This window comes from Hermetia illucens, chromosome 1, assembly GCF_905115235.1.
Source record: "Hermetia illucens chromosome 1, iHerIll2.2.curated.20191125, whole genome shotgun sequence".
In the NCBI taxonomy this organism is placed as follows: domain Eukaryota; kingdom Metazoa; phylum Arthropoda; class Insecta; order Diptera; family Stratiomyidae; genus Hermetia; species Hermetia illucens.
The window spans coordinates 166,446,993-166,468,018 of NC_051849.1; the positions used below are offsets into that span (position 1 = coordinate 166,446,993).

At 42.1% G+C, this 21,026-nt stretch overlaps 1 protein-coding gene across 4 annotated transcripts; it reads left to right on the forward strand.

Annotated features, from left to right (window-relative positions):
* The first annotated feature begins 1,905 nt into the window (after nucleotides 1-1,905).
* On the forward strand, nucleotides 1,906-21,026 carry LOC119647082 (tubulin polyglutamylase TTLL4-like). 4 transcript variants are annotated; one of them, XM_038047842.1, is made up of 13 exons: nucleotides 1,906-1,967; nucleotides 2,052-2,451; nucleotides 2,607-2,744; nucleotides 2,805-3,006; nucleotides 8,039-8,482; nucleotides 8,734-9,087; nucleotides 9,165-9,351; nucleotides 14,086-14,256; nucleotides 14,315-14,439; nucleotides 14,533-14,972; nucleotides 15,038-15,202; nucleotides 20,471-20,752; nucleotides 20,810-21,026. In XM_038047842.1, exons 2-13 carry the CDS (start codon nucleotides 2,251-2,253, stop codon nucleotides 20,852-20,854), a joined length of 2,754 nt encoding a protein of 917 aa, XP_037903770.1. In that variant the 5' UTR covers nucleotides 1,906-1,967; nucleotides 2,052-2,250; the 3' UTR covers nucleotides 20,855-21,026. The 4 variants fall into 4 exon arrangements, with proteins under 4 accessions (XP_037903770.1, XP_037903769.1, XP_037903771.1 ...); XM_038047841.1 differs by having other exon boundaries at nucleotides 2,805-3,002; nucleotides 8,008-8,482; XM_038047843.1 differs by lacking the exons at nucleotides 2,607-2,744; nucleotides 2,805-3,006 and having other exon boundaries at nucleotides 8,008-8,482.

A 21,026-nucleotide genomic window follows, 5' to 3' on the forward strand; every position in this document is an offset into this window, starting at 1 on the left:
CTTACTTACGTCCAGACGCCGTCGTTGCGTCAAGAACCTTGTCCATTTCTCGGCAGGACCGGAGCCGGTCCTACCGCTTCGACTGAGGTGTACGCTTGGGATTCAATCCAATCATCATATTTGTAACAACAATGTATGAATTTTCTTGGTCGGCCTGTCGCGGGACCTGTCAGGCCACTGTTAGCGATGAAAGGACCTCCAAATATGGAGAGTGATCTGATTATTTTTATCTGGCTTAGTCAGATCACGCTTGTCAGTCTTATTAACTTTATAGGAATACTAGATTCCCCAGGGTGTTCTGTAAAGTCTTACCCTAACTATGCTCTTCTAGGAGGCTTGGAAGACGATGAAAATATAATTCAATTGACGGCCATATTTCAGCACTTATACTTTCAATTGTCACAAAGAAAAAATCTGATCTGTTGCTGTTTGAGCCACTTGGTATGAACCGCTAATGATCTGAATGGATGGGCGAAGATTGCGGAGAATATCTTGTAGATGGTACTTAGTGATGTGATGCTTCTGCAACTGTTATACTGAGTGATCTTCTTTCTTATATGTGGGGCAAATATTGTCCTTTTGCTAATCATCAAGCATTGATCGCGTGGTGTAGCTCTCAGTCACCTATATAGTTAACAGCTGAAATTCCAACAACTTCCCATGACTTATAATTTGAAGTCGATGAGCAGCTTTATTTTTTCTTTTACGCTTGGTATTGGTTGTTTCAGTTGTTGAGCAATTCATTAAAATACTCAATCCATCGCTCCTTGATGACTTATTGGTAAAACTTATTGACGATTGTAAGCTGTCCCCTTCCCCAGGTTTCCTTTTTTTTCGAAATCACTTTTCCACTTAGTGTCTTCAGGCGTGGCAAACCAGCTTCAAACTTTTTTGTCGGCAGTTTATCATTAAAATAGAACTCCTGGTCCAGCAATCACCGCGAGTCGATTTGGTAGCAGAACTATTATATTAGTGTTTTCCAGGCTCCAAGGAGTTATACTACTCTTTGCCAGAATTTGAAAGCTTTACTTTCATTCGAATGGTGCAATCATCTTCCAACTTTGTTTCTACGACAACTGCTAGTACTCAACTAAATGTTGTATTCTGAATTGAACTTATTGAACAATTGAATGTTATACCAGCTTCATTCCGGTACACGCAGTAAGCAAGAAAGACTTCTGTCCTAAAATAGTATTGATCGTTTGCACGATAATCCAGTTGGATCAGGCCTTGAAGCGTGTTAAAGCACTTTATCACTCAGATACTCATTCACAATCAGATCTTCCATGTCATGGTAGAACGTTTTCTTTTGAATAAGCACTTTCTTCCTTTCTTTCAAAAGTATCAAATCCATCAACTTTAGAATGCTCGTGGCACGTTCACCACCATGTGCGCAGATTTTTGAGTCACGTTTTAACAATATGAAAATTCCATATTTCAATCAAGCCAGCAACTATAATAACTATAAATTCAGAGTCCTGGCATGCTTTCTCGATTCGGCTTTCGATGCTTTCATGTCACTCTATAATTTAAAGCATGTTTTTGGGATTCAGATATATTGAAAGATTCTCTGCAGACCTAGGTCCACATAAAATTCTTAATTTTTCTGAGTAGAATCGACACTAATTTTAGATTACTATAAAATCTTTGAATTTTATAAAATAAACTGTTTGCCAAAGACATTCTTTTTCTCCATTAAAATTTTATTGAAATCCGTGCACGGGTCTAGTGGGCCGAGAGTTTTATTTCAATGGCGGAAGAATATATTTTGGGTAGCGAGTTACAAATTGCAATATCAGAAATCCAACTTGGGAAAACATCGATTTCATTTGGGGAATTATCGCAGAGATTGATTCCATTTCACCGAGAGGACAGTGTTATTATTCAGATATGCAGATATGTAGTTTGGATAATATTGGCTTAAGTGCTAACTCCCAAGTTAGAATGCCAGTTTTAGTTGTTGACAGGTTGATTTCCGTTGATTTGCAACTTATAATTTTTATGTAAGTGAATAAACTTTGCTATTTTCTGGTATTATTTTCTCATTTCAGATCTAAGCCCATTTGAAATCTTTGTGTGATCAGTGAATTTCAAATTTCACAATTTTATACCCAAGAAAAGGTCACCATATTTGGAATATTTGGGGCAAATTATCAAAGTAAAATTGACACGTATCCGAACTAATAAAACCGGGAAAGACGTTTCCCTTATTTGACGATTCGTTATTAGAAAAATCTTTTAGTAGATACGATGACTAACCGTGGCCCAGAAATTCTTGATTTTCGAGAATCTTGGCTTCGAGAAATAGCAGCGTATCAAGATCACGTAAAAGCCCATCAAATGTTTTCACAACTGCATCAAAATAATGTGAAAAATCCAATTGGATCTCATTTCCGACCAAAAATCAAAGACGCTGCTCAGGTGACCAACATCAGCAAAGCAGAACGTGAGGTATGATGTAATTACTACGTTATTATTTTGAAGTGATTTGCCTTAATATACTCTTGGTAGCTTGTGTGCAGCAAACGAACTAATCAACTAATAAAGAGTCTAGTAATTATCGCTTCAATAATATATCATAATAACACCCCAAAATTACTCTATAGATAGTGCATGACAGGCCGCCTCAGTACATTGTCAACACTTACCATGCTCAACTCTTGAAGAAAGAAACTATGTCAAGACCTGGGTCACCAATAAGATTGAACGTGGAAACTCCTAAAGAGCCTACGCTAAGGGTTCAGGTATTCCAGCCAAACTTCAATATCTTTCGAATCTTCTAATAAATACAATTTCATCTAAAGTCCTCACTGAAAAGACATCCTTCGAAACAGAAGCGACCACCTGCACGGAATTCCAGAAGTAAAAATCCAAGCAAAGGAACAAACAAACCTGAAAACTACCATGCAAAGGTTCTGAAATCTCCCAAAAGACGAACCAAATTACGCAATAACTCAAGAGATACAAAGGCTGGGCATCATGAAAACCATGATGATAATGTCGTACGTATGTTAAATTCAATTTCCCCACCCTCTTCTCCATTTTCATGAAGAAAAAAGTTTGTAGCCGCCATTAAAAAGCTACCCTCTTTTTAGCTATTTTTAATTATGGCAAAAATATATTTTGGGAACATTGGTAATAGGCTTTTTACCCTTCTTCAGGACATGCTTACCTGCACTTTTTCAGACTTCCCTGTCTCTTCAATATTACCTCACTTTTCTGCCCGCTCAGGCATAATCCGAGCTTGCTCAATAGATTTTCAAATTTCCGAATTCTCAGTTACTTAATTAAATTTTGGTCTCGCCCTGGTCGCGTTTTCTCGCTGGATGAAGGGCTTTGTGTGTGTGTGGGTGTTTGAGGTCGGGGAGAGGCAGAGCCTCTGAACATTCAGACCTTAGTGGTCTATTGTACTCGATTCCCCCGTCTAACAAAATATCCCGGATTCGTTTATGTATCGCAGGATTTGGTAGGACCCCTTACCAAGTTTACGGTGTCCGGGCTGCATGGATCCGTTTTCACATACCGGCGTTAGACCAGTTGCATCCACATTACTTGCTTCCTTCCGTTTTTCCGGGTACAGGCGGAGGGAAAGGTTCTGACAGGCAAGTCTGCAGTCCCTTCTCCTTTGCTGCTAAAGTTTCCTTCTGCCGAGTTTTGCTCTCCCGTATTTTAGAAGAGTCAGGCAACAATGCCATCGACAGGCCGGCCGTAGTCAGATTTCCAGTTCCTCTCATTAACTAACTAACTAAGTACTATCCTTTTTGGCTGACCTCACCGTAGACACCGGGTGTAGGTTTTCCACTGAAGTCGACAGCATGTCTTCGACAGATTTCTCCGTGGAGGAAGATGAATTAGGTGAGGCCCCCAAAATTCGGGCCTGACCCGCGACCTAATTTCCCCAAGTTGCGGGTGGATTCGAAGTCTGTGACTTCTTACCACTTGGAAATTGACAATCCTTTGTTTCCATCTTCATGTGTTTTTGGACATCCTTAGTGTAGTAGTAGACTAGCACAAACTCCCCCACCACGACAAGGTGGTGTCCGAGGGAAGCTTTAGTCGAGCCAAGGAGGCCCATTTGACCGTGCCCCCGACGTTGAGGCTGTAATAATGTCGGTCTGGTTCGAGGACTTCAAAGGGGCCCTCATAAGGTGGGTGCAGCGGCTTCTGAGGAGCGTCTGCCCTGATTAAGGCAGGCTTACAAGATTCGAGATCCCTGGACACGTTAGCCACCGTTTTCGCGTGGTTGGTAGGTGGTGGCGGTTCCAGCTTTAGCATTCCGTCCTTGAGCAGACTCAACAGACCAGTAGCGTTGAGACCCGACCTGATGTCGAGAACAGGGTCGCTGGAGAGTCTCAGGTTCTCCCCGTATATCAGCTCCGCGGGACTTGCAGCAAATTCTTCGCGATTGGTTGTTCGGATCACAAGAAGAAAGACTGGCAGGACGTGTGACCAAGGGGAGTCATCTTGGGCCATTATAGCGGCCTTCAGTGTTCTGTAGCACTTTTCGAGCATTCCATGGGGGGTGGTAGGCGGTTGTCTGGTGACATTTTAAACCGAAGAGTTTGCCCAATTCTGAGTCCAGTCCAGAAGTCATGATAGCGAACTCGAAGAGTCCGAAAGGTGTGTATATCGCCGTTTTCAGAATGTCTTCGGAAGCTAAAGGAATCTGATGGAATGCCGTGACTAAGCCCAAGGCTGAGAAAATATGGCACTTTATGATAGAGTGCACAAAATCGTGGATGAGTGGGATGGGATAACGCTCGGTAATCGTCTGTAGTTGCCACAAGCTCTCCATTCGCCATTGGATTTAGGGACCATGTGGAGTGGCAAAGACTACAGTTGGAGCTAGTAGTGTTATATGGTGATACAGTTTGTAGTCTTTTAAGTGAATGTTCGATGGTACCAGCATGCCCGGTACTTGCCGAAGGTCCACATGATCTGTAAATCGAGCGCCAACTTCGGGAGGCGGATCTAGACGTTGATCTAGTTCTACTCCCCGAACGAAAAGCATCGACCACTTCAGCCAACTCAGAGACGGTGGCTGTTAATGCTGCCACCATCTGCTGCAGCTGAGCCGCCTGGCCTAAGTTGTCGTGAGACACCTCACCAACCATAAGTCGCAGGTGGACCTCATGAATTTTGTCCGTGGTGACGCCTAACGTATCCAGAGACACCGAATCCGCCCATGCCAAGATGGCAAGTATGCTCTCCGGAAGCCTTTGCAGCCACAAAGGGTGTAGCAGCTAGGCGCCGACTTTGTTACCACCAACTGCTTCATTTCACGCACCAGTTGGCTTAGCGCATGGTCAAAAGTTGTTTCTCGATGTCATGGCCGCCATGACTCACGCTAGCGTGTGTCCGACATGCAAGCTGATCGTTTCGCTACAATAACAGCGTCGCACCATCAGAAACCATCTTGTTGATGCTGCACCGGCTATCGCCCAACCTTCTTTCCGGCCGCGGAGTTTTTTTATCAAATTACGAGAAAATTTCTCTCCCGCCCACCTACCTGGACGATAAATATAAACTTTACTCTGAGAGGTTGAGATACAAGCACAAAATTCAAATAAAAGCCGAGCCGATGATAGGGAAAGTGGCCTGTTCTAATTCTTACACTTGGCTCCAAGCCGATTCTACCTGCTTTAGGATAGAGAGGCGTAGCAACTCCAGTTGGCCCTGAACCGATGGTACGTAGTTGCTGCGCCTTCATCCAATAGACTTCGTGTGCTTATCAGGCAGGGGGTTCTAAGACATTTCGTAGATAGATTTTGGCTCATTGCAGATTTAACAAATCTATATGTAACCAAAGGTTATGTTTGTGCATAATAGAAAGGATTAATAAAGAACTATCCTCTAGATAACGTTCTTCTTTTAATTTGGTTTAGGAGCAGTGGCAGTACGGGGTAAAACTCAGATAAGTCTGGGGTTTGGGTTTTTTTTTCGATGAGAGGGCCACGAGGCCGAGCACTGGTGGTTTGATATCAAAATTGTTAGAGGCAACCATGCTGAGACTATTCCGTTACCAGCACCTGGGTGCGGTCAGCTTACAATACAATACAAGTTAATGGCAAGAGGAGAAACGGCATAGTCGCCACTGCTTACTTATCCTCTGATTTTTTATGTCCTTCGGCGAACGAAGAAGTGAGGGATCTGATAGTGTGTGCAGAATCAATTAGCCTTGAACTCTTAATAGGTTGTGATATGAACGTTTAAGATTATCTGATGGAATCGAGAACTACAAAGATTCAAGAAAACAACTAGACGACTTTTGAATTGTGCCGAAACTTACTTCACAGCGTGAATATAAGAGCCTCGTAAAGCGTTCTAAGCGAGATTCCTTTAGGGCATACCATTAGAACCTGGAAGGAGAAAGGAAGACTTCGTAGCTGTGCAGAGTCCTTAAAAGGGATAAGTCGGCCAAATTGGATTATATTAGAACTAGATCAAACTTTCGCTAACTCCTGAGATGAGTCTCTATAGACTGTTTTGGAAGTACACCATCCAGGAGAACAGGTGACAGAAATGGGAGGGAGAGACATGGCGACTTCTGCAAAGCTTTCAACACGAATGTGTTGTAAGGTGAATAGTAAAATTACAAGGCCGGTTGTTACCAATAAAAAGGCTAATGTCCTTTAAACAGTTCAAAGCACCTAGCATGAATGGCATCTATCCAGCGCGAAATATTTTGCCAGGATGTTTTGATCTGGGCTACGTGCCTTTCTCTTGGCAGAAGGTTAAGTTAGCTTTCATTCTGAAGCCGGGGAAAGATGACTATTCAAATCCAAAGAACTTCAGCAAAATCAATTTAACAACATTTTCACTGAAATGTGGATATTGCTATGTTGCTATCATTAGGCTGTAGTATGGTAAGTTAAAGTGAATCAAAGGAGTGGTCACCGTAAACTAGCCACGCAGCAATGAACTGTGTGCCTGGGTATTATCGGTGCCACGAGCACAACATCCGACGCAGCTCTAAATATCTTACTGCATTTGCAGACCTTGGATTTGTTTATCCAGAGCACCGCAATGAAAGCAGCTCATAGTCTAATTCGCTTAGATTTATAGGGAAACAATGGACATTGGGGGGAGAGGGGAACTGAATGCAGCTTTCGCAATAACTTCCCATTCTCGGATTTGTATACATCTGTTTGGTTGAAAATATGAAGTTATCTTGAAACGTAGAGAAAACTGGTATGAACCAGAAGAATGACGTCTTCTACACCGATGGTTCAAAAACGGAATGGGGTTCTGGAGCAGGAGTCTACCTCTCGCTTTTCCCCCTGGGGAAATATGGAGCGGCTTTTCAGCCTTAAGTGTATGCAATCATAAGGGCGGCATCCTGGGTGATTGACGAGTGATAACCTAGCTGCGTTGACTGCATTGAGCAGTCCTTTGATCACTTCAAAAACCAACTGAACTTTGATTCTAAATTCAATATGGAACTACTCTGGGTTGCTGTGGTATATAGGCAAATGAAATCTCAGATGATTCAATTTCCCCCATTGCCTGAACCAGAATCAGCAAACTGAGGTTTGAATGCTCGGAGGCTTTGGTTCCCCCCCACCTCATGACGTCTGTATCAATTGCTAGCATTTCGAATTTTTTTATGTTTTTTAAATTAAATTTTTTTCAATTACATTCAAAGATATCAGAATATTTTTAATACCGCTTATCGCTTTCGTACCTGAGAATGTTAAAGTTATATCGGATTCGGAAGGAGCATTTTTGTTATCCTACTTAAACTTGACTATCTGACAAAATCTATGACTCGCATGCATGGTCATTCTGAGTCGTTCTGTAGTCACTTTCTGAAATACAATCGTTGATCAAATTTCAATCTCTTGGATAAGTAAATCGAAGCTAGTGCAGTGTTATTCGGAGCATCCAGCTTAGTAGCTTTTGTTACATACTAACATTTGTTTTTCACTAAAATGAGCCATTTTTCCCACGCTTAACCATTCACCATTTACTCAAAATTGAATTAGAAATTATTTCTCAATTCCAAAGAATCATCGTGACGCGAACTTTCAACCAACAGATATTCAAAACGATCTACTACTAGCAGCTCCACCCACCAAAGTCATTGTTAACCCCTACCATGCAAAGTTACTTCAATCACAAAAGGATCAGGCAAAAGCTGCAGCACAGAATTCAACAAAGATAACCATACCAGAGGCACATGCAATCCTGGAAAATATACACCGAACTTTGAATGGTGTAAGAACCGAAAAACCTCCTGACATACAACTGGACAAAATCCAAGAAATAATCACTGCCGACACAGGTTTGCCTGCAGTAGAGAATTTGAAAATTTCGCAACCGACACCACAGTCAACAACTACGCAACATCGTACGTCAGTTCCCCCAAACACTGCGAGCCAGTCAATCGGGGCAAATCATTCGGTTAGCCCAAGTGCGGACAATCAGTCGTCGCTTGATAACAAGGATAGCGATGACAGTACCTTGGAAAAAGAATTGGCAGGTGAGTACAGAGAACATGGATGACACTTTTGGATTAGCTGATTGATCAACAATTTTCCAAAAGAATGATATTCTTGCACAACTGTTTGCCTTGCGACTATATCTAGTTAGGACTTTCGTTAGTGGCTGTAGTATACCAAGCAATCAGAGAAACACCGATAAATCAATCCATTTTTAAGAAACAGTCTTCCTAACACAAGCTATTTTTTTACACTTTGGTCATTAATTAATCTGAATTTTCTTGTTCTCAAGATGTGATTGATGATGACACCCAATCTGATACATCAACGGACACTGAAGCTGAATACAAAGGACATATTTATTATTTAAGCGATACTGACGACGAGGCTACGCAAATCTCTTTGAACAGCGAGGAGGTGTCAGGGAAAGGTGCAGTCGATTCTGAAGGGTACTATACGCCAACGTCAGTGCTCATGCCTAGCCTCTTTCCTCACGTTGCACCATATGTGACATTCTCTTCACATATCGAGAAAGGACCTGGAATTCCTGCAGAATTGCAACGTGTACTTAAATGGAAAATGACTAGCGTAACGCCCAAAATTGTTCGGTATATTGTCGCCAACACGGGTGTTCGATTGTTGAAGAGTAAGTTATTGGAGCTCGTAATATCTACCCAAGTAGCTTCTATCTTCCGATTTCGTTTTTGTTATGTTTGTTGTTAGAAACTCACGATTGGATGGGAACTTGGGATAAGCACATGAAGAGCGTTGCGTTTAAGGATATTCGAACCTACCAGAAGTTCAATCACTTGCCGGGATCATTTAAAATAGGAAGGAAAGATAGTTTGTGGCGGAATTTAAAGCTGAAGATGAATCAATTCGGGAAAAAGGAATTTGGATTCATGCGGAAGTAAGTCTTGCTATTAGTTGAATTCAGAATTCCAGAACGCTTTTTAGATTAATAATAATAATAATAATCGTTGGCGCAACAATCCATATTGGATCAAGGCCTTGAAGTGTGTTAGAGCACTTCATTCAAGACCGTAACGGTACACTAGGAGGCAATGTGGTCAGCATTGCGCTTTTAGATTAATTTATATATAACATTAACTTATTATATTTAGTGACTGATAAAAATGAGTCTCCATATACAAACTTTTTATCAGAATTACAAAAAAAAACACTGTGAAAGATTCATTTAAGTACAACCCAAAGCCCGGAGCCGACCCAAAACAAGCCAAAAGCCAGCCCGATGCTTGTCGTCATTGTTAACAACTACCACCGCGACTTGTAATGCGATTATGCTTGGTAATGGGATGATGCTTAATAGTGCGATGATGCTAGGTAATGGAATGATGCTTGGTAATGCGATGATCCTAGGTAATGCGGAGATGCTCGGCAATGTTAGTTGATGTTGTGATGTTTGGATGCCGCTCGGTGATGGTAATGATGGAATATTATACTTTAAGGTGATATCTTTTTGTAATATCACATTACTTACCGATCTCTAATTTGCGATGATCACCTCCTAAAGCCGGCTCCACACGTTAGCCGCTTGCCGCAAACTACAAACCTTCACAAATCTTAATACGTTATGTGCTTAGACGCTGCTTCAGTTTTAGCAAAATTAAATTGAAGACGGCGAAGTTTGAGGTGTCGCAAGAATCTCAGAAGGATGGATTAAGCCCAAGCACATAAAAACGTTTACCGGTGAGTAGGACTGGCCGAAGTGAAAGAGGAAAGTTCGCGTTCAGCTTGATTATCATGAGGGAGCATTGAAAGCAATCGACGGTACGATGTTGAAGTTAGAATCTTTAGAAAAAGAAGCTACGTTGGACCAGAATTGGTGAATTGATGTCAACCGATGTTTATGGACCATTTGATGATGCTTTTGCATAATTGAATTTGCATGCTTTGCCCATATTCCAAAGAAGAAACGAAGAAAATGGACCAAAGAAATAGCCCCTCGGGATATTATGGGGATGGACATTACAAAATTCATATAAAGGGAAGTCTGAAAGTTATCTTGTCAAGAGGTGTGACATTTCAGGAGAAATCCGGAGATTTCTGGGACGAAGGTAAACTTCCACTGCCAAAAGGTAAAAAAGCGATTCCATTTAAATGGATTTACCGTGCAAAGACAAATCCTAATAAAGGTATAAAGCGAGATTGGTTGTTAAGTAATTCGGTCAACGTCGAGGAATTGATTTCAGTGCGACATTCAGCCCAGTTGCAAGAATGGCAACTATTTACTCAATTCTGAGCATAGCTGCAAATGAGCAAAAGCAAGCGAACAATTCGATGTATTAACGGTCTTCTTGTACAGCGGTACAGCGATGGGACGTTTTTATAGACTTAACCGGGCGCGGAGATACCGGAAAAAGCGTTATGAATTCAAAATCATCAAAAGTCAAACTAGGCAAGGCAGATCTATGCTTCTACACTCGAGAAAGGAATAGTTCATCCTCTTACCGTGTGCAGCATCTCGTAGTTATCTATGGTGATGTTATGGTTCCTGCTGCCGTATGCTTGGCTACCGACGATTTTATTTCGCTCGCTGCTCATCCTTTCTTCAATGCAACCCGCACTTCCCCTACATGTTCTCTGATCCTGGTTGTCTTTTAGTTTGTCCAACGTAGTCCTGGTCGCATTCCGAACAATCGATTTTCTAGATCCCACTGCTCTCACTCTTTTGCGGGCAGCCTTTCGGGGAACCCAATTTTTGCCTTAGCTGTCCTGCTTGTAGGTACCAACCACCAGGTTTATTTTCTCCATTAATTTTTAAACGTTTCTGGTTGCCCTTGAGTAGATGCAGGGGAATCTATTTCTGTCCTCTGAGATTTATTGTTGTTGTAAGGTTAGATGCGTTAGTTCCCTTCCCTTCAGTTGCCTCTCTTTTCATCTCATGAAATGCTTCACTGTTATCTCCTTGTATTCGCTCATCTCATCGGTGCTGAAGATGTATTCTTTCCCCTCGGGGGCCATTTTTTGATTCAATAAATGGTTAGCGGTTATCAGGATGGTTCGTTGGGTGTGGGTGGTTTTTCCGTAAAACTGCACCTTCTCGTTCCAGTTTATTATGTTGATATTCCAAAAAGGCAGGCTGTAGTCCACTTCCGTCTCTATTGTGAAGGCTATTTTTTGTGGTTGCTGCTGAGACTTACCAACACGGAGGTTGCGTTTTGTCTTCTGACCACGACAACGATAATCATCCACATATCTTACCCAAAAAGGAAGGACTATTCTCTCTTTTTCCATTCGGTCTTCCAACTTGTTTGTGAAAACAAAACGTATTTGAATCGAGTCGATGTCTATTTGTCCATCTGTCTGTCTTTTTTTTCGGCGTTCGAAGGCGGAAAGGTTCAAAACCTACTGCTGGCTCCTGCCATGCAGTTATGTGAGACTTCCACTAACTAAAACCACCACCTTTTCATTCCAATCTGCCAACGGAACTCCTATAAAGTATTGCGTCGCGGGGCTGGATCAACTTTTAACTGCGGCTCTTTATGATTCTACGTTAACTCGTACCTTAATTTCCCATGGCTTCGTTCAAACTATCTCCGAATATCCGGAATAATGCGGTATGCCCAACGGCCAATTTGTGATTCGTCCCATCTTTTGTCAGTCTTCGCTAGATTTTCACCGTATCAGCTGTTGTAAAAAATCGCTAGACTGACTAACTGCATACGTTTTGTCGTTTCATTCATGGGAGCCATTCCTGCCAGTACTTATGCTGCTTCTCCTGATGTTATCCGATACGACCTCGTCTGCCCTGTCTGTCACACCCGATTTATTCGGAAACGGCTTAAACCGATAGTCACGAAAGTTAGTGAGAATGTGTGGTCTGTGGATCCCTTTACATACAGCAAGTGGCGCCATTTTGTGATGAATTGGGGTATGAAATGAAAGAACTCAATTAGTACTTCTGAAACTAGTTCTATATTTATTCTCGGGTGAAGCGTAGGGGAGTGAGAGCTCAAAATATGACCCTCAAAAAGTGTAACAGATGTCGTTTCCAGGACCTATCCAACCGAAAAATCTGAAAAAATCACAATTTGCCAATACCACAACAAAGCGTTCTCATGGGGGATCGAAAAAAAACATTTCGTTTTAGTTTTTTTAATCATTTATATATCAATATCAATTACTCGTGCATAATTCAGAGAAATATATTTGTACATTGAACAAGATTCAAGATAGTTAGTATATCATATATATGCATGCACGAAGTAAATCGGAAATAGGTATACGATCAATTTATGTACACGCATAATTAAGTATAGTATTCGGTAATAGGTAATGTTGTTTGTTTAGGGTGAGTATATTATCTACGTCTATAATATGTACGTATATCTTGTAAAAATATGAAGGAACATTTTGGATTTTTAGCCACATACGAATGGAAAAATGTGCGTAAAAAGTTTCTCACGTAAGATGAACACAAAACCTTCATACCTGAAGTGCCAGCTTCCGGTATTCCGCCTTGTTTCACGAAGATTTCGTTAAGTAGTGGTAGGATGAGGTTACCCAGTTTATGTATTGGCGAACCTCCTTCCTTCAGGTGAAACTTCTCTCTTCAGAAGGTCTTCTGTCAGTAAGCAGAGCCCCTCCTTTACAGGGATGCTAGGGAACAAAGCTTTCACATTGAAGGAACCTATCATAGCATTTAGTCGTTTGCTATTTCGTTCAGGTTTTCCTGATCCATTCGATGAACTCTTTCCTGTCTTACACCGCGTGTTTATTTTTGAAAATTTTTTCGCTACATCGGTAGCATCATGGACAAGGGGATAGTTTATCATTGCAGTTCACGCCGAGGAGTCGTGGAGTGCTACAGTGATGCGGATTTTGGAGGTTAAACGAAAACTGGAAGATCAACTTCAGGAGTAGTTGGCAACTACACAGGAGACGTCTTTTCTTGGCTAAGTCGGACGTAAGCGATAGTGATGCAGAGATTATAGCAGACAAGCAAGTAATCTGGTTTAGCAGGTTAATTGGAGAACTTGTAAAATTGTAGCATGTCCCAGTTCTTCAAGTTGACAAATCAGTGGATCGCAGGCTTGTTCAGACACTGAATTCCACCGCAGAATTAAACACTGTTTCCGAGCAAGTTGTTATTAGAGTTTACCTTGGCATTCAAATCATCCTGTCTAGCCTGCACTGCTGGAACTTCCGCAGAAATTGGAGCCAGTAAACATTTTGGGAAGTCTCGATATCGTCTTTGCCCAATCGTAAATCATTGTCGAAAGTAAAAGGCTGTAGGCTAAAAGTTAGTTAATTTATACTATAACGTCTTTTCTGCTCGCGGGCGGAGTTGGGACCGTCTACAGCGGAGTTTTCACAAAGCTGTAATTTAAAGAACAGTGTCTCGATCCTTAAAGGGCTTACTCACTTACTGATAGCCCACCATCACTTTATATTAAAGTGAGTGTGATATTCAGTAATCAAACAGGTATAGTCCCTGATCACTGATAAATATGAACTTGAATTTACGACCGACATATGCCAGCTCCAGTAAACTCAATTCTTCCCGATTGTTTCTTCATCTCACTGCTTATGATTGATTGATTTAAGGTATCTGAAATACAAAAAATCACAACGATGCCCCTAAATTTAATATTTCGTTTGTTCAATTTGTCATTAACAGAACATACGTCATTCCCGAGGACTTACCACGACTGAAGCGTTCATGGTTTAAGTATCACAAACAGAAAACTAAGTGGATAGTTAAGCCACCAGCCAGTGCTCGAGGTTTTGGTGTGAAATTGATTAGTAAATGGGCGGAAATTCCACAAAATAACACAACCCTCATTCAAAAGTATAGACCTTATGTGTTTGCGATTAGTGTACTATTGGTAACAAACTACTTTTTCCAGATATATTGAGAAACCTCTGCTTATTAATGGCAACAAATTCGATTTGAGGCTGTATGTGTTGATTACGTCGGTGGATCCGCTAAGGATTTTCATTCATAACGAAGGACTAGTACGATTTGCGTCAGGTAAGATATTCAGTTTGTTAGATTCTTATCTTGAACCCTCTACTCCAATTTATCCCGAACCCATTATATATTAAAAGTTTCATCATTTTTCAGTTCAGTACAGCGACAAGATGGAATCAATTCATGATCGCTGTATGCATCTGACGAACTACAGTATAAACAAATTATCACAGAACTACGTGAAAAATGAAGAAATCAACGCATGCAGTGGGCATAAGTGGACGTTAAAGTCCTTATGGTCTTATTTCCATTCGAGGAATATTGATGCAAAGCGCGTGTGGGCTAAGATACGAAATTTAGTAGTTCGTACTATACTCGTAGGCGAGAATGGAATTAGTCATATCATTCGTCATACCCTAGCTAGTAAATATAGTTGTTATGAATTGTTTGGTTTCGACGTGCTTCTTGATGAAAATTTAGTACCGTGGCTGCTCGAAGTGAACATTTCGCCATCCTTACACATTGAATTGCCTTTGGACCAGCACGTAAAGGGGCCTTTAGTCCAGTCAGTTTTGAATATCGCATCTTTTCAGGTACCATAATAACATTGAGTTTTCGTTTTTTAACAGGTTCTAAGATATTTTCAACTCTCCTCCAGGTGCCGCCAAAACTAACCAAACAACAGCAAAAAGATATTTTAGTACAGTACAATTTATCCAGTCCACTCTGTCATGACAAACGGCTGTACGTGACCGCATTATCAAATGAAGAAACCACAAAACATAAGCGTTTTACGGATAAGTCAATCGATTGCCGAGAAGATGTAAGATTCACGCCTTAAAAGTTCAACTTTAGTTAATTCAAGATTAGGGAAAATCAATTTCCCCGTACCTATTGTCGCAAATGTTGTTTGCTTTAACATCAAAGTCCGCATTTTATATATGTATGGTTGTCACTCACCCCTTGGTGGGGTATAGCACACACCTAGGCGACATTCCTCGCGGCTACCTGAAATGCCTTTCAGTCCCCCCCCCCCCTACGACTTATCGAGACCCTCATACTCGACCTACAAACTCGGGCCAAATTCCCTTGGGTTGAGAACTCGTCGGCCATCTTGGAAGAGTGGCTGCCTGCGTCGATCAAGTTCTTCGTATGATTTAGTGTCAGGCCAGCGCACTCCGAAGCTACGATGCAGACAGGTAGTGACGAAAGCTTAGAGATTCGGGTAACAGTGGAGTTCATTTTCCATGTGTTACTCCCATATAGCAACACAAAAATAACACTAGCATAGACCAATCTCAACTTGATCTTGTGTTAATATAACTGCATTTCCAGATTTTAAATAGGGCAGCGACATAACGCTGTTTATGCGTCGGGCAACATCCAGTTTGGTGCCCCCGTCGGCAGAAACCAGATTTCCTAGATATACGATGAAACTTTCTTGATGTTCTTTAATGCGTTATAGGATTATTTTAGCTATTGTCTTTACGACCCCAAGGAGCACGCAAATACCCCTCCAATAATCACACTTAAAATGAGTCCCTTCCTTTGGGATCTTGAGGATCATCTTCTTTTTCACTCTATGGGAATGGTCTCGGATTCCCAACATTTCCGTACGAGTAGAAGTAGCAGATCTGCAGTAACTGGAGGTGCAGCGATAAGTAAGTAGTTTGAGTACATTGATGGCCGAAATTATTTCACTTCTGCTTGGAGGAACGATTCGTATCCGCATGTTACGTTGACTAGCCATTTCATCCGAAAGAGGAGGAACGTCACTGGAAGTAATACGGCTTAGAACCATGATGGAGTGTTCTTTCCACCTCTTCAGTTGTTCATCATCGTGGATGAAAAGTCGACCGTGGACGTTGTCTACAGGATTATCGAAAGATTAGCGGCTAAATGCAAGCTCTTTTGTGATATAAGTTTACTGTTCTGAAATCATTGCGATCTGCCGCCTCTTCTGCTTTCTTGACCAACGCAATAACCAATTCTCTCTTCTGATGGCGTACTCTATACTGAACTTTTTGGGATTTCGCTCAGTATCGGAGTTTGAGCGCGCTACCACCCTCACGGACAAAATGTCGTTCATCCCCTTCCGTGCATCAATCTACTTCCACGATTCCACAGTCAGCCAGAGCCCGTGACTCCCCTTCGGGACTTGCCTGTTTAGCGCACGAGAAAGGAATATTTTTTATGTCTGCCCAATGCTCATATTCTCAATCGAGCGACAGCTGGGTCGTACATGTGCTCGACGTTGAACTTAGAGGGTCTAGCTCCCCAATCCTGTTAGAAGTGGCGATCGCAACACGCAAGCGAACGTATGCGACCAATACACAGTCATACCTTTCGAGCCCGATGTCAACGGTTCTCATTTTACGCAACTCCTAAATCTATTACTGATCGGGAAATGGTAGATCTGATTGCATGTACGGCGTCGTTCAGTTGAAACCCAACTGACCCTATGACAGGCTCTGTGCTCGAATAATTTGCTACCAATGATGAAGCCGCGGAAGATGCAGAAATCGGCGAACCTCCCACTGATACCGTAGCGGTCGTTAAGAACGTGCTTTCCCATCACATGTCAGATCAAGGTGTTGTCAGATCCCATCTTGGCATTCAGATCATTCAGATCACAATGCCACCTTTAGGAAGCCCTAAACTACGTTTAATTGTTCGTAGATTGGATCTTTTTCCACTATATCGGAAGCCGCCCTCGGTTCTTAGCATTGTACAATTACGTTGCTTTTTAAGCTGGACCGGAAGCTTGCAGTTAGAATTCTGTCAGAAACTGGCTCTTAGGTCAAGAGAGAGCGCTTTTTGGGAGCCGACAGCAGACTCACATCTGCTGCTACTTGACTTTGCAGGAGTACTCTTCAGAGTCCCACCATTTTATTTTGCTTAGGCCCAGAATGCTCAGCTTACATTGCTGGAATTCCCGCTGAAGTTTTTTAGAGCGAGCGCTCTGCGAACCCTCGTTACCATTATGGAGGAGGGTGCGTACATTCCAGAAACCAATCATAGCCCTTTTCCGACAATTCCTTTCCGAGGCGATGCTAACGTTTCGGTAGCAGTAAAGTTTCAAAATTTGCAGATTGCTAGCCCACAAATTTCTATCCCTTTTAGTTGTCTCTTACGACAAGCAGGTAGTAGTGTCCAGGTGCTATTAAGAATTGGAATCTCAATTGAATATATAGACAGAATGGAGATAGGAATCACAACAACCATCTATTACTGTAAGTGCTGTAGCTTATTTTTCACTGTAATATCTCTAACGATTTTAGTCATTCGCTATTCTTGAGTGCAATAAGTCTCCTGGAAACCCCATTGTATGGGACAATCTAAAGACTCACGCCTTCCCAGGGGTCGCTAGTAGTAGCGGTGCATATATGGTTCCCATTCACCTCTTGGTGGGGTATATCGCGTTGACCACATCTAGGCGCCACTCTCGCAGTTGCCTGAAATAACCTTCAGCTCCCCCCGCTGGTACTCCTCCTCTCCTGTTCTGTGGCAAGTTTCCTTGGGAGTACTCACTCGTTGGCCATCTTGGGAGAATGGATTCCAATGCACGGCGTAGCCCGCAATGCAATTGTTGCCCCTTTTTAAAGTGTTACCTATCCACTGCTACTTCCGTCTTCTGATCAGAGTGCCTACGAGTGGCAGCCCTGTGCTGCGATCATGATACGACGCAGGCAGGTGTTGATGAAAGCTTGGAGATTCGGGTAACAGTGGAGTTCATTTTCCATATACTATTCCCATATAGCAACACAGAGACAAGACTAGCACAGAATAATCTCAACTTGATCTTAGTGTTGAGATAACTGCATTTATAGATTTTAGACAGAGCAGCGAAAGCGAATGTAGCGCCGTTAATGAGCGGGCAACATCAACCAGTGAGAGCGTAGTCGATGTGTTTGAGGAAACATACCATTGTCCATTGAGCTCCTCCTCTACGCCTTCCAGACAGGACACCATGAAGAACGTCACCGATAATAACAAGAAATAATATCGATGACAGAACGCAACTCTGGTGGATTCCGCTTTAGACCTCAAAATCTTCTTGGAGCTTACGTCACTTTTGCACGTGGTCGTCATCAAATGTCCCTCTGATATTAGCTATTAGCTTCTCCGGAATGCTCCTCCTACATAAAGCACACCAGATAAACTCCCTGTTCACGCCATCGAAAGCTTTCTCGAAATCGATGAAGATCAAGTGCAGCCAAAGTTTAAACTCTGCGCACTGTTCCAAAATTATCGGTAGGGTGTTGATGTGGTCAACATGGGAGGGGGATCTTGTCCATTATCCTCTTCTTCCATTCTCTGGAAAGGTCTAGGCTTCTCAAGATTTCCGAACGAGTGGAAGCAGCAGATCTACAGTAACTGGAGATGTAGCGATGAATAACTCTGTGGGGAGACCATCACGCCCAGCGGCATCACTCCGGTTGAGTACATTGCTGGCCAAATTGATTTCTCTTCTGCTTGGAGTTACACTCCTTGTCCGCATGTGACGGTGTCAAGCCATTTCATCCACAAGAGGAAGAATCTCACCGGAAATTATACAGTTAAGAACCATGGTAAAGGGTTATTTTTCACCTTTCCTCCTCTTGTTATGCACATCCAGAAGATAACTCCTAAATGTACTGGTGATCGTGAATTGGGCAATCTGATTGCTTGTACGGCGTCGGTCAGTTGAATCCTAACTGACTTTATGGCAGGATCTGTGCTCGAACAATCTGCCACTAATAACGAGCCGGTGGAAGTTCCAATGCATATGCATCCCATCATTACCGTTATGGTTGCCAAGGCCGTGTTTCCCCATTACATGTCCGAGGAAGGTGTTGTCAAATCCCACCTTGGCATTCAGATCACCTATCACGATCACAATGTCACCTTAAGCAAGAATGTAGCGGTTAGAATTCTATCAGAAACCGGCTTCCAAGTTAAGATAACGCGCCTAAGGGTAGAAGCCAAAAGCATCCGGACACCGGATTCGCGACAGCGACCCCTTTTGGAAGCCTCTTACGATGAACAGGGAAGACTTCTCTAACTCACAGAGCCAACTATTTGGGCCCAGCGGTATATGAACTGAAAGAATCCTTGTAGAATGGATTCCTGGTATGCTATGATGTAATATTTACGGGTCACCTGGAGAGAACTATGCAGGAAATGCCCCTCCCCCCCCCCCCCCCCCACTCTGCGCTCCGTTGTTATCTTGGTGATGCTTGGATTCTTTGGTTTCTACTTCTGACCCGAAGTTTCTGCTGGCGTTATTCGCGTCTACGAGCACCACCCGTAAATGACTCTTGGTTATACCACTGAAGTGCAATGCAGGTTCTGTTGGAACGCCGTTGTTGTTTTGCTCTCCGGAAAAGCTGCTCTTTTTGCTTTCCTGCTCGACTTTACAAAGTTTCGATGCATCTAAAGGTGGCAGGTTCCATCTTCTACTGGTTTTCCAAGAGTTTTTACTATTTTTAGTAAATCATCATCAACCGCACAACAAGGGGTTTCGGTCTTGTCTTGTCTTGTCCTGAGGTTCACCAATTCGATATATCCAAAAACTGTCTGGCTTTCTGGCCTACGCTATCGCTTCATTTGAGGCAGGGTCCGCCTCGTCTTCGTCCTGATATTTGGTGGGCTCTTTTTCGTTCCACTCATTAACAGTATCGGCCTTTTTATTATTCGCAATCTTCGATGAAGAATATGGATGGCCTTCTGATACAGGCTCTTAAGCATGACTCTAGCTACTGAGAGGAGGACTTGCTGTGTGCAGTACTAAAATTTCGAGTTTTCTGTGCAAATGTACTGCATCCTAAGACAAGAAACCTTCACTACCTGAAGCGTCGCTCTCCGATTAACTTCTATTTAAACCAGTCGTAGGGGCAAAAAAGTCGTTGCTTTAGATGAGCTTCTCTATTAAATTTAAACTTAAATTTAACCTTATAAAAAAAATTGGACAAAACCACTTAAAACAGAAAATTACACTATGAAGACCCTCTTTGACGTTATTTCTTATTGAAGTATTGAATTACTAAACCTGCTACGCTCTTTCCAACAAACCCAAAAATATTCCAGTCATATTCCTCTTATTTTGCAGTATTTAGACGCTATCCTTGAGAACCTTACTCCCGACGACGTTCGTTGTCTTCTTATAGCAGAAGATGAATTGGCTCGTAGTGCTCCGATGGAAAGGATATTTCCAACAATGAATTCTCACAAGTTCTTAAAGTTTTGGGAAACGCCGCGTTACTACAATCGCCTCTTGGATGCTTGGGAATGGCGGTATTCATCCAACCGCGCTGAAGGTATTAAATGTCTGAGAAGATTATGTGGTAAAGGTGTGCATTTGAAAGTAACGTCGTCTGCGTTGTTCACTCCGGTGAGTATCTACACTATGCTTGAAAAACGTGCTAACTCTGCAACTTATCCATTTCAGGAAGTACTTGATGATAGTGATGAAGAAGATAAAAATTTAGATTGAACATTTTCGTGTCAATCACAGTAAAGTTTAAAAAATTTGGTGTGAACGCGGCAAGTTTGTTAATTTTTCCAATTTCGTTTTTGTGAGGAACGTATAAATTTATAACCGCATTGCAAAAAATTCAAATGAGTAAAAAATTAATAAATCTTTTTTGGTAAAGTTTGAATTGTGC